At 50.2% G+C, this 22,613-nt stretch overlaps 10 protein-coding genes and 1 non-coding gene across 11 annotated transcripts; 3 read left to right on the top strand and 8 right to left on the bottom strand.

Moving 5' to 3' along the window:
- Positions 1-398: 398 nt before the first annotated feature.
- On the bottom strand, positions 399-1,406 carry AFUA_3G08850 (flavin-linked sulfhydryl oxidase; the record flags this gene model as incomplete). The annotated part of the gene is made up of 2 exons (XM_749638.2): positions 943-1,406; positions 399-888 (listed from the first exon to the last, which is right to left on the bottom strand). Exons 1-2 carry the CDS (start codon positions 1,113-1,115, stop codon positions 399-401), a joined length of 663 nt encoding a protein of 220 aa, XP_754731.1. The 5' UTR covers positions 1,116-1,406.
- A 57-nt stretch (positions 1,407-1,463) lies between these two features.
- Positions 1,464-3,006, top strand: AFUA_3G08860 (putative transcriptional regulator). Its single transcript, XM_749637.2, has 2 exons — positions 1,464-1,983; positions 2,054-3,006. Exons 1-2 carry the CDS (start codon positions 1,720-1,722, stop codon positions 2,849-2,851), a joined length of 1,062 nt encoding a protein of 353 aa, XP_754730.1. The 5' UTR covers positions 1,464-1,719; the 3' UTR covers positions 2,852-3,006.
- Positions 3,007-3,027: 21 nt separating this feature from the next.
- Positions 3,028-5,082, bottom strand: AFUA_3G08870 (esterase-like/phytase family protein). The gene is made up of 3 exons (XM_749636.2): positions 4,755-5,082; positions 3,509-4,692; positions 3,028-3,446 (listed from the first exon to the last, which is right to left on the bottom strand). Exons 1-3 carry the CDS (start codon positions 5,042-5,044, stop codon positions 3,358-3,360), a joined length of 1,563 nt encoding a protein of 520 aa, XP_754729.1. The 5' UTR covers positions 5,045-5,082; the 3' UTR covers positions 3,028-3,357.
- An 893-nt stretch (positions 5,083-5,975) lies between these two features.
- On the bottom strand, positions 5,976-7,538 carry AFUA_3G08880 (uncharacterized protein; the record flags this gene model as incomplete). Its single annotated transcript, XM_749635.1, has 5 exons — positions 5,976-6,052; positions 6,108-6,325; positions 6,380-7,025; positions 7,068-7,178; positions 7,232-7,538. 5 exons carry the CDS (start codon positions 7,536-7,538, stop codon positions 5,976-5,978), a joined length of 1,359 nt encoding a protein of 452 aa, XP_754728.1.
- A 372-nt stretch (positions 7,539-7,910) lies between these two features.
- On the bottom strand, positions 7,911-8,502 carry AFUA_3G08890 (uncharacterized protein; the record flags this gene model as incomplete). Its single annotated transcript, XM_749634.1, has 2 exons — positions 7,911-8,201; positions 8,236-8,502. The coding sequence occupies 2 exons, from the start codon at positions 8,500-8,502 to the stop codon at positions 7,911-7,913; spliced, it is 558 nt and encodes a 185-aa protein (XP_754727.1).
- Positions 8,503-8,840: 338 nt separating this feature from the next.
- AFUA_3G08900 (putative tubulin-specific chaperone c) lies at positions 8,841-11,255 on the bottom strand. The gene is made up of 5 exons (XM_749633.2): positions 11,157-11,255; positions 10,602-10,974; positions 10,370-10,530; positions 9,579-10,310; positions 8,841-9,525 (listed from the first exon to the last, which is right to left on the bottom strand). The coding sequence occupies exons 2-5, from the start codon at positions 10,726-10,728 to the stop codon at positions 9,319-9,321; spliced, it is 1,227 nt and encodes a 408-aa protein (XP_754726.1). The 5' UTR covers positions 10,729-10,974; positions 11,157-11,255; the 3' UTR covers positions 8,841-9,318.
- A 316-nt stretch (positions 11,256-11,571) lies between these two features.
- AFUA_3G08915 lies at positions 11,572-11,687 on the bottom strand. The gene has a single exon (XR_013344496.1). It is a non-coding gene; the product is annotated as a ribosomal RNA (ribosomal RNA).
- Positions 11,688-11,704: 17 nt separating this feature from the next.
- On the bottom strand, positions 11,705-16,278 carry AFUA_3G08920 (uncharacterized protein). Its single transcript, XM_001481565.2, has 5 exons — positions 14,555-16,278; positions 13,829-14,503; positions 13,061-13,726; positions 12,533-12,994; positions 11,705-12,481 (listed from the first exon to the last, which is right to left on the bottom strand). Exons 1-5 carry the CDS (start codon positions 15,170-15,172, stop codon positions 11,894-11,896), a joined length of 3,009 nt encoding a protein of 1,002 aa, XP_001481615.1. The 5' UTR covers positions 15,173-16,278; the 3' UTR covers positions 11,705-11,893.
- Positions 16,279-16,352: 74 nt separating this feature from the next.
- On the top strand, positions 16,353-19,340 carry sedC (S53 family peptidase). The gene is made up of 2 exons (XM_749630.3): positions 16,353-18,944; positions 18,999-19,340. Exons 1-2 carry the CDS (start codon positions 17,449-17,451, stop codon positions 19,291-19,293), a joined length of 1,791 nt encoding a protein of 596 aa, XP_754723.2. The 5' UTR covers positions 16,353-17,448; the 3' UTR covers positions 19,294-19,340.
- Positions 19,341-19,513: 173 nt separating this feature from the next.
- rpnL (proteasome regulatory particle lid subunit rpnL) lies at positions 19,514-20,672 on the top strand (the record flags this gene model as incomplete). Its single annotated transcript, XM_749629.2, has 2 exons — positions 19,514-20,313; positions 20,394-20,672. Exons 1-2 carry the CDS (start codon positions 19,750-19,752, stop codon positions 20,670-20,672), a joined length of 843 nt encoding a protein of 280 aa, XP_754722.1. The 5' UTR covers positions 19,514-19,749.
- A 145-nt stretch (positions 20,673-20,817) lies between these two features.
- Positions 20,818-22,511, bottom strand: AFUA_3G08950 (uncharacterized protein; the record flags this gene model as incomplete). The annotated part of the gene is made up of 2 exons (XM_749628.2): positions 21,963-22,511; positions 20,818-21,898 (listed from the first exon to the last, which is right to left on the bottom strand). Exons 1-2 carry the CDS (start codon positions 22,166-22,168, stop codon positions 20,818-20,820), a joined length of 1,287 nt encoding a protein of 428 aa, XP_754721.1. The 5' UTR covers positions 22,169-22,511.
- Between the last annotated feature and the right edge of the window lie 102 nt (positions 22,512-22,613).

Below are 22,613 nucleotides of genomic sequence, written 5' to 3' on the forward strand. Positions count from 1 at the left end.
GATGGGCTTTGCGCAATTGTATTATCTCCCTGCTTTTGATGATTTCCACCCATAAAATATATTCTCCATAGTTGGGAGTGGTTTGTTTTGGGGATGGAGGGCGTCAAGGAACGAGAACGCCTTCTGAATTCTGGATGTGCAGTTCCGTTGTGCCTTTTTCATTCAGCGATTTTTCATTTATATCTCATCTTGCGATATCTTCCAACCGACACGATACAGACTTTAGTACCTTTGCATGATGTTGATAGGGAAAAGTGTGTCTGTTCGCTCAAACGAGCTAGTCTTGTTTAAGCATTGAGTAGAGATATCGTTCTGTTAGTCGAGTCGTCTATAAGTACAATATGCCAAATATCGAGCCAAGAAATCTATCCATCTGATGCATCCCCGCAAGAAGCCAGTCAATCGCATCTCCCGTCCTTCCAACCAGTCCTCCACCTCTCCTCCCAGAACCGACAGTCAAACTCCTTCTTCCCCAGCTTTCGATTCACCTCATTATGCGCCTCACACATCCACGTCCCGAAGTCAGCTCGCCCAGATAACCGCGGCGCATTCCGGCCGCTCGGCTCCGCCATCCACCTCCGGAAGTCCTCCGCACACACCCAGCAGGGGTACAGCCGTGAGAACAAGCTCAGGAACGACCGCATCTCACTCTGCTGCTCTGGCGACGCCTTGGCGGGGTATGCGGCCGTCAGGGAGTGCAGAAACGTCCAGGTTGCGCGACCCAGTTCCTCGACGTCCGGGGGGCATTCGGCTTGCATGGGTGACGGGGCAGGAGCGGATGCGGAGGCGTTGGAGGGGGTTGCTGCTGGGGTGGTCCCAGCTGCGGTCTGGCTTTTGGCTTGCTTTGTCAATGCGCGCCAGGACGCGGCGGAGGTGCAGAGGCGGCAGCTGTTCTGTTGTTAGATTTTCTAGCGCGGGCTATAGGGCATAGAGGTAACTTACGGTTTCCCTTCCTTGTCTAGGATCACCCCGTTGGGCAGTTTGGTCATGCCGGCGGGCACATCGTCGTCTTTGGAGGCTGTGGAGGAACTTGCGGCGGCGGGGGTTTGGTGGGGGAAGAGCGATTTGGGGAGTTTCGGTTGTGTTTCTGATTCCTGTGGGCGAGGATCTGACATGGTGATGGTCGTTCTCTGCGTCTAAGTCGGTTCAGGTGCGATGGTCTTGATGCTGCGCCGGAGAATGCGGAGGATGGTGGAGAAGCAAATTGGTACCTCGATTGAGTGCTACGCGCTCCGGGGCACCCTGCTATCGAAGATATGGACAACAAGTAAAGCGCCAAGAAAAGATGCGGGATATCTGCAGATCAGCGTTAACGCAAAGGCAAAAAGTAATGATAGAAAGAAGCTGCAACGCTGGATGGAAGCTCAGGGATATTTCTATATCGGCTTTGTCAGCACCAGTTGCGCCGATAACTAGTCTAATCTAGATAGATCTCGGCGCGACGATAACATCCGGCAGGGATACCCTGACGTATACACTAGTGCTTGATTAGTGCCGTGCATAGATGATCATTGATCTTTAGGTGCGCTCAAAGCTTCTACACCATTCAGTTTATCCAGCCTCCTAGCAGTCATTCTTATACGTCTGTTCTGGTTCGCGCCCGCAATTCCTTTCCATCGTCGCGTCGAAATCGCCTCGCACCGCCGGCTGGCGATCCTCTGTCATCTGTCCGAACTCCTTCGAAACGAAAATTAAAAGGGACTTGGGAAGGCAATCAGAATGGCACCTCGGTATGCCGTGTCCGACTCGGACAACGATTCCGACTCGAGCCAATTAGCAGCACCTTCAAAGCCCTCCGATGGAGCTCTCGAAAAAGCCCTACGCGACGCGGTCGCGAAGATCTACCAGTCAGGGAAAATGGAGGAATTGACTGTCAAGCGAGTACGATTGGCGGGAGAGAGAGCACTTGGATTAGAGGAAGGGTTCTTCAAAGGGGATAGCACATGGAAAGCGAAGAGTGATCAGATTATCAAGGACGAAGTGGTATGTCATTGGTATCCTGCCTGACTGTCCCAGAGGACCAATGCTCATAGAAGCAACTTATACTCTATAGGAGGTGCAAGACAGGCTCGCACAGGAACCGGCGCAGGAGGAGGAAGTAGAAGTAGCTGAAGAAGATATTACCTTGTCTCCCCAAAAGACCTCGAAACCTACCAAACGCGCAAAACCTACAAGTACGCATACGTCAAGGAAACGCAGGAAGACAGCAACGCTAGAGCCTAAGGTCTCAGATGACGACGAAACCGGTGCGCTCAGCGCCAGCGAGAACGATATCAAGAACGCTACCGGAAGACAGTCAAAAACTGAATCAGAACGGGCTGACTCGGCTAACGCAGCCAAGGATGCCGCCGATATTGACAATGTTGCTTCGGAGAGTGAAATGTCGGTTGTCCTAGATGAGGAACCCAAACCCAGCCGCAAACGAGGAAAAAGCTCAGAGAGCACATCGGCGAAAGGCAAAAAGAAGGTCCCAGCCAAATCAAAGGACGCGAATCTTGATCCCAACGAAGCCGAAATCAAGCGTTTACAAGGGTGGCTAGTCAAATGTGGTATTCGCAAGGTGTGGTCTCGGGAGCTGGCTCCGTATGATACACCAAAAGCGAAGATCAAGCATCTCAAGGACATGTTGAAGGATGCAGGAATGGATGGGCGCTACTCACTAGAAAAGGCTAAACAGATCAAAGAGAAACGAGAGTTTGAAGCCGACCTCGCCATGATCAAAGAGGGTGAAAAGCATTGGGGCCGGGGGAGTGTGGAAGAGGAAAGTGACAACTCTCGACCTCGACGGAGACTCAATCGGGGTCGACAGACTCTGGCTTTCCTAGAAAGCGATGGGGAAGAGACCGATTGATGGATCTGGGTGAAGTAATAATAATGATGTCTAGTTATAAAATTTCCGCAAGGCCCTATCAATGAAGTGTAGGGAATTATGTACTATGCTGGTCATGTGCACTGAATAGGGAGGAGAAGTTTGAACGTGTGGCTAATCGGAAAGTATATATATATATATATATACCCTTATGGACAGACAATTATGACAGACATGGTAAGACCATGAGTGGAAGATAGTCCTGGGAGTGATGGCCATCCCAGACTCTTGGCTCGTTTGCTTCTGTGGCACATGTATGCTGAATCCCTCTAGATCCAGCGTTTGCCTGAAATATCTGTTCTATCAACATTTATTTCGCTTTCTCGTCCAAAAGCAAATATGCATCAGCTACCTAAATTCAATCCGCAGGAGGAAAGGGTGATAATCGTTGTTGATTTTCACGTTCGGTCAAGCACGACTCCTTCTATCAATAATTAACAGGTTTGATATCATACTTATTACTATTTCTACAGACAGCAGATATACAACTAAAACCTCACTCTAAAAACCAGGGCCTGGCTGTCGAGGTTGTAGCCAGATTCATCGGCGTACTTGAACCGGCCAAAGTTCATACGTCCTGTACGAGCAATAATCAGCATATTTGTGCTGGGAGGAGGCGAAACGCTGCCTGAAACCTACCATCCTGTGTGATAAAATCATTATCACTGAAGCTGAAGAGGAAATATTCCCTTGCCTTCTTGGAATGTCTATCTTTGTGTCCGTGCGGATCAACCGGCACAAGAGCCAGACTCTCCCACTTCTCGTTCAGAAGGCCAGCGTCCTGCGCACCACCGTTGTGAAGGCCGAATTTAGCTAGTTCCGAATTCACATTGAAGTCGAGGAAGGGGCAGTACTCTGCCGGGGTGATACTCGAGTTCAAGACACCCTTTGAGCTGGCGATGGATCCGTCCGCGGCGTCATACGTACCCTTCAGATCAGTCGTAGACTCGGAAATGGAGATGACGTCCGCATGCCGGTAGACGGAGAGGGACTCGGGCTGCCCGTGTCCAAAGCCGGAGTCGCGTGAGAGGACAAGAAAGTCTCCAGTGGGAAGCTTGTGGATCTCAGACTGTGAGGCCACTTTCGCCGCGTCCGATGGATCCTTTTCCGTGTAATCACTGTACTTGGGTAGGAGTACGGCATACTCGTGCTTGTACTTCGGTGTGCCCGAGGAGATGTCATATTCCAGCAGCCGCGCGGGTTGGCGGTTCTTCTTCTTTGGGCCGCCTTCCTGATTCAGCGCTGACTGGATCATGGTGTACAGCGTCTTTCCGTCCGGGGAAATCGTAAGAGCTTCTAAGCCCTGGTTATTGTTGCGGCCTGTCTTGGGATCCTCTGGGACAGGCATCTGGTCGGGGGCATAGAGGGGTGGACTGGCAGCGCTGAAGCTGATGGTGCCGTTGCGACGGGGGAGATAGGCCTGCGGCGGTTGCAGGGCTAGCACCATCTTGCCGTGCTTGTTGAATTTATAGACGTAGGGACCGTACTCGTCGGAGACCCAGAAGAAGCCGTCCTTGTCGAGGACGAGACCCTCAGCGTCGATCGTGATCCTCTTCCCTCCATTGCCTGCGCCACCGAAGCCATCGCCAGTGTATGTGGCTGCGGGGAGAGGAGGGAAGCCGCGGTACGAGACAGAGTCCGTGGCGTCTGCGTCGAGGCCTGTGGTGGGCTCGCCATCAGGACCGGTCAGAAGAATGGTGTCGAGGTACTTCAGCTGTAGATTCGGCTTCGAGGGATTCTCAGCAGATGCACCTGGTGCCAGCTTGAAAGAGATGGCCAGCTTGTGGATACGCGACTGGAAATTGAGCGTTCCATTGGTGTTCCTGTAACCGAAGCATATCAGGTCAATATAAGCTTCAATGGCCATGCTACAAGGGTGACTTACCAGCCACGATCAGGCAAGCAGTAGATGATGCCAGAGTAGGAGTCACGACCTGTCTTGCGCCAGGAGACTTGATCGATAGCGATAGCGCTGCCGATGCCTCCTAACGTATCACCGTACTTATCAACCGCATTGGAGGGAATGAAACCGTATCCCACAAGTCCAGTATACTCGTAGCTTGTGCCGCCACAGGTTGTCTGATTCACGACACTGCACGAGCTGTGCCTAGGGCGAGCGCCAGCTGTGGTGGCGCCTGTCAATAGCAGCAAACTCACCAATGGATTCAGTCTCATGATGCTGGCTGCCACTTAGGAATATCTCCCGACATCCTCGACTAGGGAGGAGAAAGCAGCCGATTTTATACTCTTCATGGTTGACCTTGGCATGTGACGACCATCCCAATCAGAGCAAACGCTGCGGAAGGCGACTTGCACGAAGTATCACCGTCCAATGAATGATGGTAATCCTGATGGGGTCGCTTAGCGGTATCCATCTAGACATCCGTTCCTCGTGGTGTTCCCAGAGAAATGACTCGCGGGAAGATTGAGGTTCTGGCAGCTTGCGTTGAACGTGGGGAAGATCGTCAATCCCATTCGCTCTCTGGTACGGAGTATAAAGCCCAATCATCTTGGCCGCGAGAATTCCGGCCCCCACCTGGCATTAGCTAGAATAATACTCCATAGTCTACTCCGTACTCCTTGAAGGAACTGAATACAGTTGATAACAGGGTAGAATTCGTGAGCGGATGTCTGGACTGGATTCCGCTGCGTCTAGATGCTCCTTAACATCCTTGGTATAATGATCTAGATGCGATATATTAATATTGAGGCTTCCGTTAGATTGTTGTGACGAAGACCGTCTCCTCACATAGCTGCTCCGGTTTGGGACTTCTGTCTGCTAGCACTTACGCAACATACCGCATAAGTCACTGGACACTAGGAGGTTCCCCAATGTTTGTACATTGAACAGATGCGTGAACCATGCAGTCATTGGTGTGTCGAGAGGCATAGGTAGAGCCTTCCGAGTGCCATCTTTTGCAGCCCATGCTTAATCAATTGATGGAAGCTCAATTCCACCATTGGACATGTTCAAAGCAGGATTCATTGAGAAGAACAAATGCCATGATTCACCATTACTGCATTGACTGTTTCTTGTCTGTTATGTCCGGAATCATAATCCGAAAGCTTCATCTCGAAGCACCTATTGTACACCAGTTGCCGGGTTCTACGCGTTCCAGGTAGTTGGCACCTTGGGATAGTTCTTCGCGTCCAGTCCTAGGTCTTCATAAACAGTTTCGTCACCTGTGGCGGGTTAGCATGTTAGCGAAGCACAGCACTGGAGTATTGGAGGATTGACCTTTCAGAGATTCGATTCTCTCTTCGTTCTCGTGCTCCAGCTTCTCTAACTCCTCGCCTGGCTGCTCTTCATGCGCCTCCTTCTTATCTGGTTCTGCTGTGGCTGCCTTCCCAAGCTCGTCGGTCGCCTCCCCAATCATGAGGAACTGCGCATTGGGGTAGTCGATGAACTCAGGCTCCAAGGGAACCCATCTATAGTCTCCGAACTTCTGCTGGACACTGCAATAAAGCACTTAGTGTATATACACTATCATAGCACGATCATCGACTCACTTTTCAGGATACTCAGGGTCTTTGGGAAGCTGTGCGTTGGAGGGCCCAGGATATTTGGGGTTCTTCGACTGGACAATAAAACTGCCTTGCCTATGAAGGCCAAAGTCGTGTTGAATTGAGCCCAGTTCTTGCGGAACAGTCAGAATGTAGGCTAGGTGAGAGGCACGCTTTCCAGAGGTTATAGCGTAGACTCCTTCCGCATAGGGTCGCGCTTCCTGAACGGTACGTTCTCCTCGAGTCGATGTTTCATATTTCTCACCCACCATGAAGCTATCGTGGAGATCTTTCATAGATATTCCGGCCTTCTCCACGAATCCCATGTCTCTCTCTTTACCCGAAGTAGGAAATTTCTTCTTTGGCAGAATCATCAAGCGACAGCGTGCGTCAGCTGCAACCGTGCCTTGGTTGGCGTCCAACACTGCACCCAGGGGAGTGGGACGTAGAACAAAGAAACTTCGGGCAACATCCTTCACACTGTGTGGATCCTCAACATTGACTCGAGGCCGGAAGAAGAAGTATATGATTCCCTTTTCGAGAATGTTGGAAGGCACAATGTTTTCTCGTTCTTGCGACTTCCTGACTCCGGCCTCAACCCCTTCTTTTGCTGGCGCCTCAGCAGGCTTTTCTTCTGATTCTGCGGCAGTTACTGTTAGCGATGGTTAAGTATCTCCGCAGAGTTTATTGTTACCGTTGGCGGCTTTCTCTTCATCACGAGGTCCTGGGGCAGCCTCTTCGTTTTCACCTTCTTGGGGTTCTTGTTCTGACTTCTCTGCTCGCTCTTCGGGCTGTTCACTGAGCCCTGGTCGCTGTTAGCGTAACACGACGTAAGAAATTCCATCAGTGTGGTCATACGTCTTGCGGCTTTTTCCTGTTCCTCTTTCTCGTCCTTTTCACCAGGTCCAGGGACTGCTTCTTCCTTTACCTGCTCTTTCTCTTCTGGCCGGTCCTTCTCTTCATGCTTTTGCTGCTCCTGCTCCTTCTCTTCTATCTCATGATCTGGCTCGCGATCAACTTTCTTTTCCCTCTTTGGTTCCGGTCCCTTTTCGGTGGTCTCCTTGCGCTTTGCACCCGCGGTTTTCTTTGGCTTGATATCTCTGGTGCTAGTGATGGCCTCCTTCGCCTTCTGAGCGGCCTGTCGCGACGATGTTCTAGTGGCCATTGTGAGAGAATCGTGTTTGCTCGCGAAGGAGAATTGGGCCAATTGCGCGGATCCGAGATATCTCGATCAATGCGACAGATTTGCGAGCGATTAAAGCGTACGACAAGCAGAGCAAAGGTGAGATGCGAATACGACATCAGTCGCCCCAGTCGGAGCGACTGACCGCAATGAGAGCTGCCTGACGTCATAGAATAAATGTTCCTCAACTGCTTCAGGACTAGGTGCAATTAGACCGGCGTATCGTCACGTGACCCCATGGATACTGATTGAATCAGCACCACACCACACAGACCCAGGGCACTGTAGAATAGTATGTTTATTTATGAGTAAATCAGTCTATGTCCATTTCATCACTAATGTTAGGTTTATTGCTCAGGCTTGCCCCGCTTGCATCCGTGGACTGAGGACTGAGACTAGGGCTTGCAGGCGAATCGGTTTCGGTCGGGCTCCGTGGTGAGAGAGGAGTCCTTTGGTCTTCTTTGAGGCGCAGGCTTCTTCGTCGTAATCTCTTTGGACTCGCCCTAGGTCCTTCGTACTGGATATCGAGAGCTGCCTCATAGACCTGTCGTCGACCACCAGGCACGGAATTTCCTGCGCCAACGGTGGGTGTTTTCCTCTTCCTTCCTCTCCTGTGGCTCGGACGGCACCGCAAGTCAGGATAATCTGAGTCGCAGTGCAGATCTTGCATTGAATTTACCAATTCTCCTTGCCACGACTCGGCATCATTTGGAGCGGGCGAAATGGCTAATCTAGGGACGTGCCTAGGAGCTTCGTCCTCAGGCTCCTCAATAGCGTATGGTTTCACCACCTCAATATCGCCGTCATATCCCGAATCGCGAGAAGAGACATCCTCTACATACACATCTTCCGAAGCTGCCGAGTTGCTTGATCTGGTAGTGGTAGTCGAGCTTGTATGGCTGAATTCTTCATGACTCTCTGGACTTCTTTGTTCGTTGGCGGGCATTTTGAATTAAGCCGACCCTAGGATGACGAGGTCGCGGATAAAGAGTGTCCTTCTCATGCTCCAACATATAGACATCGACATTGATTCTCAAGTCACAGTCCATAGAAGTCCAGGCAGAAATGAGCGTATACGGGTTAATTAGAACCCTTAAGAGGATGATCGTGACATAATTGAGGCCCTGAGATAGCTGGCGGTTTCGACCAGTTGTTGATAGTAGCTCCGTAGCTAACATGAATTGTGGAGCGAAACTCCACTCCACTCATATCGGATTTCCACTTTCACTCCTGGCGCTGATTGGCTAGCAGCGGGGCAGCCATCTCGCATTTACATCTTATGGCCGACATATTTCGAATACTAAAAAAATCAGGCCCTCAGTCATCGATTAGTAGGGAATAATAGCTATGCAGAAATAACCATTTGTTAACCCTAAGCTGGATCATACGTTTATACCCAGTCAAGGAGAATTGTAAGATAAATTCAATCCCTGCGATGGAAGAGGCATAATCAGCATGCTGGAGGCCATGACCTGAGGATGTTGTTACTTTCGAGAAACAGGCAGATTTAACGAGAGTTGTATAGAATGACTCATCAAATTGACTGCTAGTTAACTGAGAGTGACATATACTATTAAATAAATAACGCCTAGTCTCCATTGCGAAGCATGTCGAAAACTTAACGCACCAGTCATTGATAAGCACTAATTACCCAAGGCACGGCTTCGAAGTAGAACTGGGCTGAGGGACACTTAACAAACGCGATTGCTCTCCGGGAAATGCTTCGCATCGCATGAGTAACCGTGCATCATACAGGAAAACATTAATCCTTCACAATTTTGATTGCGCGAAGTATGTCTTCGAGTGACCATCCAGGGCCACCGGGCACAATCTCAGCCCATACTTCTTCTGGAATCGACTCCTCGGGACTTAACAAGCTCCAGTTCGGGCTCGGTTCAGGCTTGATCCATTTGAAGTCCTCAACTTGGCTCCAGCGGTCTTCATTATCCGGACGATCGTGGTCCAGAGCCTGTGAACATGAGTATATGTATTGGAATGGTCTCTAACAGAGAGATCACTTACATATGCTCTGGGGATTCTGCCAAACCGGACGTTGGTGCAATCTTCAATTATGGGGTTGCTGGAGCTGCTCAGGTACACGTCCACGCCAGAACAGTTGTGCATGCGGAACTGGCGACACGACACCACAATCACACTATTTTCGACACCGGTTATATGTGCTGGCCCGTCAATTTGGCCACAGATCAATAAGCTCTCGTTGACATCCTTGACAGTGAGACTGGCATATGGCTTGCCGTTTGCAGTCGGTATGGACATGTCAACGACGCAATGGTTCAAAGATGTGATAGATGCAGGTACAGCCGCTGTCGAGCCTGATGCAGGAAGCATAATATGGAGACCACAATGATCGTTTACGGAGACAGAGGACACAGCTGTGGCCGCGAAAGCCTTACCCTTATTGGAGTCTCCTTTGGATTTGGATTCAGTTTCACTGATACCAGAGGAAAAGGCGGGAACAGACGTCGGTGCGATTTCTGGCCGATGCGACTGAAGGAAATCTGGTTCGTACAAAGGTGTAGATGGGTCATTCGGCGTCTGCCCAGCGGAGGAATCGACCGAAGATGCTCCTGAGGAGCGGAGCCCGGGTAGGCCCCCGTGACCTTGAGCAACTAGTTCAGCGGCATCTGATAGCGAGACAGCTGATGCATTCTTCTTTGTCTTGAAGGTAAATTTGGGGCGAGGCTCAAACGCGGAGCGTGTCTCGGCAAGCTTGTCCTGAAGCGCTTTGATGGCCTGATAAGACAACACTATTAACCAGGTACACACCAAGGCTATGACGGTCATTTACTTACCTCTGCATACACACGTTGGTCATAGGTGGGGATATAGCTTGCTGCATTCTTAACCTCATTAGACAATCTTGCAATTCCAGCTAAGCAATGATCGGTTGCATCCGTCCGTTCCCCTCCTATAAGGGACGTGTCTGCCAGACGGTCCATCTCTTCTTGAAGAGCTACAGGGCAGTGCTTCGACGTCAGAATACTCTGCTAACAGACACAAAACGACAATACCACCTAGACATACCGGTAATCTCATGTTGGAAGTAACGGAAGAATCGTTCCTTCAGTGGAATCTCGGATTTCAGTACGGTCTGGTTCTCGGCCTGCGATGGCCGCCGTGATGGATCGAACGCGAAGGCAGGCTGCGACATTGTTGATAGAGTGACGAAGACAGTTGAGAGCAAGAGTGATGTGGCGAAGTATCATGTGCCGTCGGCTTCTCGGGAATTCAAAGGTCGTATGCGAGTGCCGGAGAAGTAGTGATGACGTCGACGCCGAGATGCCAGCGTCAAGTCAGTTTACGTGCAAACGATGCGACAACTTAATAATGTTTTAGGTAGGATTTGGCGGCCGTTAAGAATGCAATGGACAGGACATGAGTTTGCAATACCATCTGCCTATATGGCTTAAATAGAAGGGACGAGTCAACCTAGTATTAGTCCAAAGGCCCAGTTACACCAATGAAGTGGGAGGGGTTAATTGAGTGTCGCATGCTCTGATCTAGAGAGGTATGGTCTGATGCTAAGTTGATAACTCGATGGCCAGACTTGCAGGTAATCCCTCTAAAGTGGTTACTCACCTAGAATGACGAGCTAAAAGTTTGAGCTCTGGACTCTCCGACTTTTTAAGAGTGAGTGCTCTGTTGTCCAGAAGCACCCCTCCAGCAGCTAAGGTACCTCGCTCATCATATGGTAGGGGTGACGTCGATCACCACTCAACAATCTCCGGAATTCGGAGAATTTCACGCTCCGGAACAGGTACTAGTACGTAGGTAGTTAGCACAGTGGGACTCGGACCCTCCCCAGTATCCTGAAATAATGACTGGCTGCTCTGGTAGGTAGTTGGCGCTTGGCAGGCTGTAAATATTCAAAGGATCAGGAGCAAGCTAGGCCATCAACAACATCACAACTTCCACAAGGGAGGCATCGCATTAAGATAAATGATATTATTACCAATGGGCTAGTACATTGATTGAAGCTGGAAAATGGCAAAAAAACATACAACAGCCAGGATTCGCTGGTGGTCACCCACCCAACTACTAACTGGCCGGCGTGTGGCTTAAGTACGGCTGAGCGGACGGGAAGCCCTGTTTTCCACACCCTATGGTCGTATGTGATAGAGAGAGGATGGCATTTGGAAGATACAGTGTGTAAAGCAGCTCTCTCACTAATTGCAAGAGCATTGATTCTGATACTCTGGGGCCACTTTCTGCGACATTTTTTGGCACACAATACTCCGTATATGTTCCTATAAAGCTATGGGCTGATTCAGATTACCACCACTTTGCGTTGACTGCACCGCCCAACTTACATAGATTTATATCCCTGGCAGTTCCGCCATGTCGGGTCTTCGAATAGGTCCCATTGCATCCGTCTCCACTGCTGACTGATTTCCAAGCGACGAGTTCTGTCTTCGCTGTACTGGAAAATTCCCAGCTGGGACCCATTCCACAAATAGACGGTCAAAGTCCGGGCGCAGGTCAAAATCACTGATTACCTCGGCACCCTCAATGTACCTGATTGCTCTGAGTGATAATTTACCATCCTTGGCCCAAAAGACAAGGATCTCATTTTCCTGTGGGAAGGACAGTGTCAGATTCCCAGGTTTGAAAGCAGCGATGCTTATCTTGCTCGCCGCTTTCTTTAGTTGATATGGAGTGAGGACAGTATTGGCCTTGCACTCGCACATATAGATCTCACCGGCACCATTTGCCATGGCGAACCGTGTTCCTGAAGGCGATTGTGCTGCATGAACGATCCTGACGCTGAGCGGATCGCTGACGATGTTGGGGTCAGCAAGAGAGATTAGCATCGGAGACTCTTTTCCTAAGAATGCTGTCATTATGACAGCAAAATGGAAGCTGTCGTAGAAAACACATGTGAGGTCTCCATCATTGGCCACCCACTATAGAAATTAGCACCAGGCCAGCGACTTCGCTCAAGTGATATCACTTACTGATGGAAGTTTGAACGACCTTGACTTGTCAGGTGTGATTATCCATTGTCCGGCATTCCAGCCCCACACATCAACATAAGCGCAATGGTCGCCCAGGTGCGTTGCTACAACAAAGTGCTTTCCATCGACGGAGAATTGAATCTTTCGCTCGATAACTGCGTTTGGTCTGATTTGGTTGTTGGCGTATTGTCCATCCTTTGAAATAGTTGCCGCTCCGGATGGCGGCTCTTCTCCAAGCAACGGGTATCGATCAAAGTGCTCGCCCAAGGGAACTCTCCGTATAGTTCCTGCACCGATCTCATACACCCGCACCTCTTCCCTGATAGTGAAGGCGACAAACCTGTCGTTACGTGACACCGTCATACATATAGAGGGTACGGGCTGAATCTGGAGTCCAGACTCAATCGTCAGGTACGCATCAGCGATGGTACCAGTGCTATCGAATACTAGCAGCTCGAGGTGCTAGAGACACGTTAGCAAACCGAAAAGAGTCCACATAATCAGCAGGCAGACTTGAGACATATATACCTCTCCAACAGCGGCGATCACAGCGCAACGTCTGTCTCCCGCTGCAGCATATTGAACCCCAGACACGTCGTATCTGTGACTCTTGGTCCTTTGCCCTTCTATGCTTGAAAGCTCAAACCGTATGACCCAGTTAGTGCCTGTTCCCCAAAGGAGCAGAGTTCGTCCTGTCGCGGAAAAGCAGGACCGCGGCTGCCGCGGTAACTTCTGCTTGGTGGAGGCTTTCCTGAATAGTGACGCCCCGCTTGGGAAAGGTATCTTCACGCTTTTGAGCTCCCTAGAAAGACTCCTGGTGCCCTGTCTTTCGCGCAATTGATCAGAAGAGGTATGCAATGAAAGCGGACTAATCAGCTCCGTGACAGACGTATTCGAATGTTTTGTCATAAGATCAGAGAAGCCGAGGTGGCGTGTTACGGGCGAAACAGGACTTCTGGAAAATTCACTAGGGTCTAAGCTGGTAGTGTGGCTGGCAGAGCTTGACTGCGATGTCGTGTCTTTGGAAGCAGAATCGGCTATAGAATACCGTCTATTGCGGTTTGACTCGGATACATCGTGCAACCCAGTTTGTCCTAGCGGTTTGATCATGCGAGCGTGCTGAATTCTGATCTCTCCAGGGCATAACGGACAGGTAATGTTCAGCGTGAGAAACTCTGGGGTCTCCTGCAAATGCTGGTGAAAAAGTTAATTGGGAAGGAAATGGTAAACGCATTCAGCGAGTTCACATTTGCATAGCCTGGTGTAAATGCGTCTGAGAAACTTGAAATATCATACCTCATAGAGAGTGTCGTGGCTAGTCAACTGCTCTTCGAGCAGGGCTTTGGGAACCATGTGGACTGCAGGACAGTCAACAGCGTACAAAACGCTGGTCCGCTTGTCCCGGCTCTGAGGCTGAGCTGCAAGATCCGGCAACGAAGCGTTCTGAAGCCACTGTGTCAAATGACGCTGGTAATCCTGGGAGATCGACTCCAGCTCCCCATTGCAGTCCCACATCTGAACTCGACGACTGATAAGCCATCTCACAAGAAGCCCCAGAGAGTCTTCCAGAACGCCTCTAATGCGTAAAAGGCGCGTCCAGGTGTCTCTGATGCGCCGGGTTTGTAGAGGCGGTTGTCCCTCAGCGTTATGACACAATATGAGAGTTGCGAGGACCTGAAGAGGCGGCGCCGAAAATTCATCGTCGAATGCTGCCATTACAGTTCTCACTAGCTTTTTACGCGTCTCTTGAGCTTGTACAAAGGCATCTTCCGCCTTGCTTGCCGCAGCATTGGAGTATCCTTGTTCTTGTGAGATACGGCGACGGTCAACATGACACTGGATAAGCGCAAACTCGGCGGCGCTTATGATATCGAATAGAGTGCAAAACGAGGTTAGATAATCCGCCTTGTCTGCGACAATACCCGTCAACAAATCTGTCATAAGGGTTTCGGGGGCTATCGAAAAGGGATACTGTCGTCAAATCAGCCTCGTATCACGAGCCATGAGAAGGGCGACACAAACCAGTCCTGACGCGAAAGATGGAAGAGATGTATTATTGGAGATTAGCAGAGCGCTCTGCTTTTTTGCCAGCTCTGGAGAACCAATTTGATCTATCGCTCGTGGTAATAAGTCCATGATCAGATAGCTTTCTGCACTTGATAGATCTGGATGGTGCCATGCTGCCCTCATCGCCCGCTCCAGGTTGAATCTCAGATCCGGTGGAATGGCATCACCACGCAACAGAAGCAGTCGGACCCCGCCAAGCAGAACTTGCGCAATGAAATGACGATGCCGAGCCAGGTCGGGAGGAGCGGGGGTATTAGATGGGAATAAGTCTGACTTGACCCGAATCAAGTACATAAGAGTTGAGAAAACCGCTTCCGAAGGCAAGAGGTACGGCAAAAAGTAAGGATGACAATCGTGCACATTGGTCAAGCCCTGCAGATAAGCTCGCTGTAAGTCGAAGATGGCCTTGATCCAAAGCACAGGTCGTATAAGCGGTTCGATTCGAGAGGCATCATCTTGCATCTGAAATACAGCCAGCTCTGCCGCATGTTCGCCGATGATCTCCCGTAGGATGTTGCCTACATCACGGCGACCGAGTTGTTCCCACACAGCTGCCACGAGCGGATGTGACATGGAGAAGGCGGGGTTGACAGCCCTGCGGGACTTGGATGCAAGACGGATTTATCGCATCAAAAGCGTTTTTGTCAATAGTTATTGCAATTTGAATGAGGACAATACCCCTATTATTGATGGCGAGCTCCAATGGAATTTATCGCGTAGATGGAGATGGAGAAAATGCCCATTGCTAAATTCTTGACAGGCGATGACAGCAAACCGAGACCAATGTCATTCTGTGGAAGATCTGGAGGGGGGTTTTGCTGAAGCGTTTTGTTTCCCGCTGATGCGAGGCTGCGTTGGTGTCTTACACTGCTGATATTGCCTGGCCAGTCAGGATCCCTGCTGTTTGCGCCTGGAGAATCTTCTGCATCGCGGCTCACAACCAACCAGAAGAATTCGCTTCAACTACTGGATGATCATCGGCGCCCTCTCCGAAAGTGTGGTTAATCCCCAAGGTCGTTCAGTTTAACGTGGCACAAATGGCAGAGAAGGGCAAAGGTATCCGCCGTCTGCAGGGATGCAGATAAGAAACTAGACGTTGCACTATTGACAGACTAAGAAATTTTCTAATCCGAATTGAAGAACTCTACTGAAAATGGAGCACGCTTGCAGAGTTATACTCTCAACCCAACGAGGTGAAGTCGCCTAAGGATACGCCGCGAAGTCTTACAGGACCATCCAGGTATCAATCAATCGGCTTAGGAACCCAGATTGCACTACTGCAAGTATTCTCATCCTGCCGAAGATATATATGCCTATCCTTCAAAGTCCTGCATATCACAAGTATTGCAGTAGACGTCCGTCTCAACGTTTTGATGGGCCGTGCCATACTTTAATACCTACTCGATAGGGTCTACCATGGCTATTCCGCACCAGATCCGACCCTCTTCACTTGAGTCCCTCTATGAGTTATGCTCACCGAATACAGCCAAAGTTGCGCTGCACCATCGTTCTCTGTTCTATATCAAGATTAAACATTTAGTTGGGTCACCCAGACGGAAAATATGCTTACTTCCTGCCTGAGACAAAGACCTGCATTCCTCTTGGTCTTGATATTACCTGAATTCTCCGTAGTCCCCGACCAATTAAGGGATTCCTGCTGTGATTGCATGAACGGGCACCATGTCGCCATGAGATATGTTAGTCTTCTGATCGCTGAAAATGTCAGAGCTACCAACTGGTATAAGTAAGGAGTCTTCAAGCTGTTTGTCAAAAATCTTTTGCATTTTCAGCCTCGTGCCTCTACATAAAACTATGCTGTCAGGTGTACGGATAAGGGAATAAGAAAGAAGACGATCTTTTGTATTCACTGCTGATGGTCCAATAACTAAATAGCAACTTCCTGTCACTTCCCCATTGTTCGAAGGAGATGATTAAATGTCCAGGAGGCTGACTTCTCAGATACCGTGAATCAGGTATGTACGTTGTTGCTGGTGGTGCCTTTTGATAGGTGGGCGATCATCTGCCAAATTGAGACTAGCGGGATAAACAAGTCCACTTGTCCACGGAACAAGAAAAGCAATAATCTGCACGGAGTAATCCACTTCAACCGCGGCTCAGCCATTCATTTGATGAACTATGACTGGCGAGAACCAGGTTATCCCTTGCTTCCCGATTGCCCAATTTGGTCAACCATAGAAAGCTCCATAGGGATGAGAATGAAAAGCTTACGCTCCTACCCGGCATCGATACACTGCCCTGAGTTTAACGGCCTCAAATGTCTGCCTCAAACGCCCGAGCTCTGACGATGGCGTTCTCAGCTCCAGGCTAAGTAAGTCCTTTAAGTTTTCAACTCTCATGTCTCTGATTATGAGGAGAAAGAAGTCATCGCACCCCACTAGGCAGGCTAATGCAGGGTCTTCTCCAGGAAAGGCGCAGACTGACAACCGCGCTTCTGCTGTCATTCTGCTCGTGCAAATACTGGCCAACAAGTAGTCACATTCCCTGCCTTGGTGACGTGATGGCTGGATTTTCGCATGCCCCTTCTCCCTTGGGACCCCTGAAATAAGCGATTGGCCATCGGAGCTCACCAAGTCGTACAGCACAAGGATGTACTGTTTACACAAACGGGTTTGCGACCGGCGTACACATGGACCGCGAGCCACGGTTCCAAGACGACCCTTATATTGGTCACTTGCAGCCATTGTTTATATGCTACTCCACAGGAAACGGGGATACTGACGTCCCCACATCTTTAAGTGACAGATAAAGCGGAGTCGCCGTCTGTCTATTGCCGTGATCTCATCGCTATATTGCCCTCTGGATGCGCGATTCCGTATCGTGTAGCTCACATGGCTCCATTCACGTTTCTGGTAGGGATACTATCCCTCTGTATTTGCTGCATTGTTCTTGGTGCAGCTGCAGAGCCCAGCTACGCGGTCGTTGAGCAGCTCAGAAATGTTCCCGACGGCTGGATAAAGCACGATGCAGCGCCAGCGTCTGAATTGATCAGATTTCGGCTGGCTATGAACCAGGAAAGAGCCGCTGAATTCGAGCGAAGGGTCATTGACATGTCAACGCCGGGTCACTCGAGCTATGGACAACATATGAAGCGTGACGATGTCAGGGAATTTCTGCGTCCTCCCGAGGAGGTTTCAGACAAAGTCCTTTCCTGGCTGAGATCAGAGAATGTTCCTGCTGGCTCGATTGAAAGTCATGGCAACTGGGTCACTTTCACTGTCCCGGTATCACAGGCGGAACGTATGCTAAGAACACGCTTTTACGCCTTCCAGCACGTGGAGACAAGTACGACACAAGTCAGAACGCTTGCGTATTCCGTTCCACATGACGTCCACCGCTATATTCAGATGATCCAGCCAACGACTCGCTTTGGACAACCTGCCCGGCATGAACGGCAACCACTTTTCCACGGGACTGTTGCTACCAAGGAAGAGCTGGCGGCGAATTGCTCCACAACCATAACGCCGAACTGCCTTCGCGAATTGTACGGGATTTATGATACCAGAGCCGAACCCGATCCCCGCAACAGACTGGGAGTTTCCGGGTTCCTAGATCAGTACGCACGTTACGACGACTTTGAAAATTTTATGAGATTGTATGCAACCAGTAGGACAGACGTCAACTTCACTGTGGTCTCGATAAATGACGGTCTCAATCTGCAGGACTCGTCCCTGAGCAGTACCGAAGCCAGCCTAGACGTCCAGTATGCCTATTCTTTGGCGTATAAAGCGCTTGGAACCTACTATACAACGGGTGGCCGAGGACCGGTTGTGCCTGAGGAAGGTCAGGATACGAACGTGTCGACCAATGAGCCTTACTTAGATCAACTTCATTATCTTCTTGATCTTCCAGATGAAGAGCTTCCCGCCGTTCTTTCAACCTCGTATGGTGAAGATGAGCAAAGCGTCCCTGAATCATACTCAAATGCAACATGCAATCTGTTCGCGCAGCTTGGCGCACGCGGCGTGTCGATCATCTTCAGCAGCGGTGACTCAGGCGTTGGTTCAACATGCATAACTAACGATGGAACCAAGACAACTCGATTCTTGCCTGTCTTCCCAGCGTCCTGCCCATTTGTTACTGCTGTCGGCGGTACTCACGATATCCAACCCGAGAAAGCAATTAGCTTCTCTAGCGGAGGCTTTTCAGATCACTTTCCACGTCCCTCCTATCAGGATTCAAGCGTTCAAGGCTACCTAGAGCAGCTTGGAAGCAGATGGAACGGGTTATACAACCCGAGCGGGAGAGGTTTCCCTGACGTCGCCGCTCAGGCCACTAACTTTGTCGTCATTGATCACGGGCAAACGTTGAGGGTAGGCGGCACAAGGTCTGTTGTTTAATGAATGTCACTCTCAGAAAGTCGCGCTAACCGTCGTTGTAGTGCATCTGCGCCTGTATTTGCAGCCATAGTCTCGCGATTAAATGCTGCTCGACTTGAGGATGGTTTGCTAAAACTGGGGTTCTTAAATCCATGGCTCTATTCCCTCAACCAGACAGGATTCACAGACATTATTGATGGTGGCTCATCGGGTTGCTATGTTGGCACCAGCAACGAGCAACTGGTTCCCAATGCAAGCTGGAATGCAACGCCAGGATGGGATCCTGTTACCGGGCTTGGGACGCCCATTTATAATACCCTGGTGAAATTGGCCACGAGTGTTTCAAGTACCCCATGAGTTTAACAAAGAGAATTATAAGGCAGTCTAATATTCTGTTAAGTTAGTAGACTATTCCCTTACACCCAAGAGCCCTTGTAAGCATTTTAAGGACCTCCCTGCCTAGCCATCCAGGCTCTCCATGGCTCTCAGATGATATGTGCAGTAAGCGGATATACAATGGGACTGGCAATCGGGGTTAACAGAAGGCACGTCAAAGTTGAACGAAGATGCCCTCCAAAAGTGTCAACTGTCCAGAAGATACGTCAGATCACGTGACACCATTGACCGCCCGCCAAGACAATACTGTCGCTGGAGAAGCTCATGGGAGCTGACAGCACCATCAACCAAGTCTCCGTCTACACCCTCCAACTGCTTCTGTCTGTAGTCTTTCTTTCTCTTCTCACCAGTCTTTGAACAACCTTGAATAGAATCTTCACCTGTTGTCACAGAGAATATTAAGAAGACGTCGCTATCATGGCACACAGCGTCGACCTCCGGTCCCTCGTTTCAGAGCTCCATAATGCTCTCAACCGCAAGCAGCTCGATGCTGCAAACAACCTCCTCAGCCAAGCAAAGCGAACCCTTCTTCTTCAGAATGCGCTGATACCAACACCTTCTACACCATCTGACCTCATTGCGCTCGCTCGTGAAGTTCTGGAACTAGGAGCCCTTGCATCCATCCGGCAGACCGACGCACAAGGCTTCACGAGATATTACCAGCAGCTGCAGCCCTTTTACGACCTTGAGAGGGATGGCGCGGGCTCAGTAAAGGTGGATACTAAGTCTAGCCAGCGCAGCAAGATTACAGGCTTGTATCTGATGCTTTTGCTGAGCATGGGTGATAGCACTAGTTTCCACACCGTGTTGGAAGGCCTGGTTGAGGAGGCGAGTCTACAGGGCAAGCGCGTGGAGGATGATCTGTACATCAAATACCCTGTTGATCTGGAGCGGAGCTTGATGGAGGGAAGTTATGACAAGGTGTGGAGGGAGACTAACTCGGAGAGAGTGCCCTCGGAGGACTTTGCTCTGTTTTCCAACGTGAGTTCAGCCCTTTTCCGTTGTATTCTTTGCTTTTGCTCTGCTGTTGAGATCCCCCTGATGACTCTGTGATCAAATAGGTCCTTGTTGGAACCATCCGGAGTGAAATCGCGGACTGCTCCGAGAAAGCATACCCTTCGCTTCCCATTTCCAACGCCAAGAATCTTCTGTTTCTTGACTCCGAGGGAGCTGTTATTGAGTTCGCTCAGCAACGAGGGTGGGTTCTCCGTGACGGCCGGATATACTTCCCAGTCGAGCCCGAGGCCGCAGCCCGGTCTGAGAAGGATATTCTGGTGGCAAGCAGCACGGTCATCGAGAACACGATAGGCTACGCTCGCGAGCTGGAGACGATTGTCTAGTGGGTCACCACATCTATGCGATGACTATCGTGTGCCTTTTTTGAGTCTTTTCTGGGTTCGGGATGGGGTTGTATCAGTATACCTCGTTTTGCATGATGAATTATGTTCGAGCGTTATCTTATCATGACAAATAAATTCCATTATTTTACCCCTCTGACTGACTTGGAGGTTGTTCCGTCTGTAGATCTACTCTCCATATACAGACTCTCCGATCGTAGAAACTGCTGGAAACACAAACCAGCTCCGATATATCCTTGCCTTCCAAGTCGTATCCCCCCTCCGCTTTCCACACATCAGACGCATAATTCATGCTCTCATGCTCCGTAAACTGTGCTAGCACATCGATACTCCACCCGGATTCAGAGTCATCTGCCCTCTGCGGCCTCCACGTCACCGCCGCCACCCTTGTCCCAGCATGCATACAGCTAGCTAGGATCAGAAACCTCCACCCTTCGCCCTCCGTCTCCGAGGCAGGCCATTTCTCCGTCTTCAGCAGCTGTAGTCTCCAGACACCGCCCCCAAGCGATTCTTCAGCGAGTACCTGGCCCCTACGTGTGGCGTGGTAGACACGCAGATACTCATCATAGCTACCAGTAAGCAGCAAGGGAGCGCCTTCATGGAGCGGAAGAGGCAGAGGAAGGATACTCGTTACTCCAGCCGTATGATGCCGGGCACGGTCGTCATAGTCGAGGACGAGGGGTCCTAGCGGCTCTTCGCCTTCTACCGCTGCTCGCACACTGAATTGGCGTGTATGCAGCGAGCCGAAATCATTCCCTGTGAAGAGGTGGGGAATAGCGCGTTCCTCAGGTGACGAAAGATCTCGAAGTGGCGCCAGAGCCACAAACCATACTTCGATGGGCTGGGTGGCTTCGAATGCCCCCTGTTCGGTAATATTGGATTGCTCTGTTAGCGCTGCCTCTTTCTTGTTGGCGGAGACGGTGCCATAGACGCTCGTCCGGCCGTCGGAGAAGGTGACGGCGAACCCGTCTTGCTCGGGCTGCGGAAACCAGTTCCGAGGAGCCCAGGCTAGGAATAGAGCTGGGGTTGAAGGATCCTCGTGGACGGGTAAGGTCCATAGATGACTGATGGTGGGTTCGGGGTCGGTTGAGAATTTGAAAAGGGCCACGGATGCGGCGCTTGTAGCAATGGCGAGAATGCTTGGATCTCGCGGATGGAAGTGAAGATCAAAGACGGCATATGGCAGTGCTAGCCTTTGGATGAGAGAGCTGAGCGTTTTGTATAGACTATCGGTTAGCCTGGAACTCGGGAGGAAGATAGTACAGATCTCACAGTTCATTGCTCAGCGGACTGAGGTTCCATAACTGGAGGCTTCCGGTCTTCGTCTGTTGCACGTTTCCATCGCTGTCCTTATTCTCGGATAGCAGGTAGGTGCCTATAATGAAGTTGTTTGGTGCTGAAGGGCAGAATTGAAGACAGCTTGGTGGTTGGTCGAGGAAGATGGTCGCTGCAGACGCAGGATGCTGAGGAATTGACATCCCCTCGAGTTATTATATGCTTCACTTTTAATTTTGCTACTTCTGAACGCCCATACAAGTTTTTTCCAGCTTTTCTCGCAGAATGTGTTTACAGACCGACGATGAGGGCATAAGTGTGGGCGGTGAAAATATGAGGATCGTTGATAGCATACTGCCTTGTTTGTCTCTATCTACCTCTCTAGACAACTTTGGATATGGTCCCATTCTGGCAAACGAGGAAATTATCCAGCTTCGGCCATTATGGATACGAGACGATCACTTATCCCAGTCGATGACATCCATGTTTTTTTTTGCTTTTTTTTGGTTGATTTACCCCGCACTGAAGCCTGATTTTACATCCTCTAATTATTAATCCTGATGGCCATCTGCCTTGACGATCTTCGGGCAAATGTCATTGTAATCATAATGTAGAATCTCAGATGAATCATAGCTACCTTCTACATCA

This window comes from Aspergillus fumigatus, chromosome 3 (genome assembly GCF_000002655.1).
Source record: "Aspergillus fumigatus Af293 chromosome 3, whole genome shotgun sequence".
In the NCBI taxonomy this organism is placed as follows: Eukaryota; Fungi; Ascomycota; class Eurotiomycetes; order Eurotiales; family Aspergillaceae; genus Aspergillus; species Aspergillus fumigatus.

What these genes read in the sequence shown, in the direction of transcription:
- AFUA_3G08900 (XM_749633.2), bottom strand. Translation starts at nt 10,728, where the DNA reads ATGTCGCAGCCTGCCTTCGCGTTCGATCCATCACGGCGGCCATCGCAG. An exon ending in CTTCCAACATGAGATTACCG is followed by an intron (nt 10,531 to 10,601) that starts GTATGTCTAGGT and finishes ACTGCCCTGTAG; the next exon opens with CTCTTCAAGAAGAGATGGAC. An exon ending in GCAGAATCCCCAGAGCATAT is followed by an intron (nt 9,526 to 9,578) that starts GTAAGTGATCTC and finishes TCATGTTCACAG; the next exon opens with GCTCTGGACCACGATCGTCC.
- AFUA_3G08860 (XM_749637.2), top strand. Translation starts at nt 1,720, where the DNA reads ATGGCACCTCGGTATGCCGTGTCCGACTCGGACAACGATTCCGACTCG. An exon ending in AGATTATCAAGGACGAAGTG is followed by an intron (nt 1,984 to 2,053) that starts GTATGTCATTGG and finishes TATACTCTATAG; the next exon opens with GAGGTGCAAGACAGGCTCGC.
- sedC (XM_749630.3), top strand. Translation starts at nt 17,449, where the DNA reads ATGGCTCCATTCACGTTTCTGGTAGGGATACTATCCCTCTGTATTTGC. An exon ending in TTGAGGGTAGGCGGCACAAG is followed by an intron (nt 18,945 to 18,998) that starts GTCTGTTGTTTA and finishes CCGTCGTTGTAG; the next exon opens with TGCATCTGCGCCTGTATTTG.
- AFUA_3G08870 (XM_749636.2), bottom strand. Translation starts at nt 5,044, where the DNA reads ATGAGACTGAATCCATTGGTGAGTTTGCTGCTATTGACAGGCGCCACC. An exon ending in TGCTTGCCTGATCGTGGCTG is followed by an intron (nt 4,693 to 4,754) that starts GTAAGTCACCCT and finishes CTTCGGTTACAG; the next exon opens with GAACACCAATGGAACGCTCA. An exon ending in TGATTTTATCACACAGGATG is followed by an intron (nt 3,447 to 3,508) that starts GTAGGTTTCAGG and finishes TTGCTCGTACAG; the next exon opens with GACGTATGAACTTTGGCCGG.
- AFUA_3G08920 (XM_001481565.2), bottom strand. Translation starts at nt 15,172, where the DNA reads ATGTCACATCCGCTCGTGGCAGCTGTGTGGGAACAACTCGGTCGCCGT. An exon ending in GCCACGACACTCTCTATGAG is followed by an intron (nt 13,727 to 13,828) that starts GTATGATATTTC and finishes CTTTTTCACCAG; the next exon opens with CATTTGCAGGAGACCCCAGA. An exon ending in TGATCGCCGCTGTTGGAGAG is followed by an intron (nt 12,995 to 13,060) that starts GTATATATGTCT and finishes ACGTGTCTCTAG; the next exon opens with CACCTCGAGCTGCTAGTATT.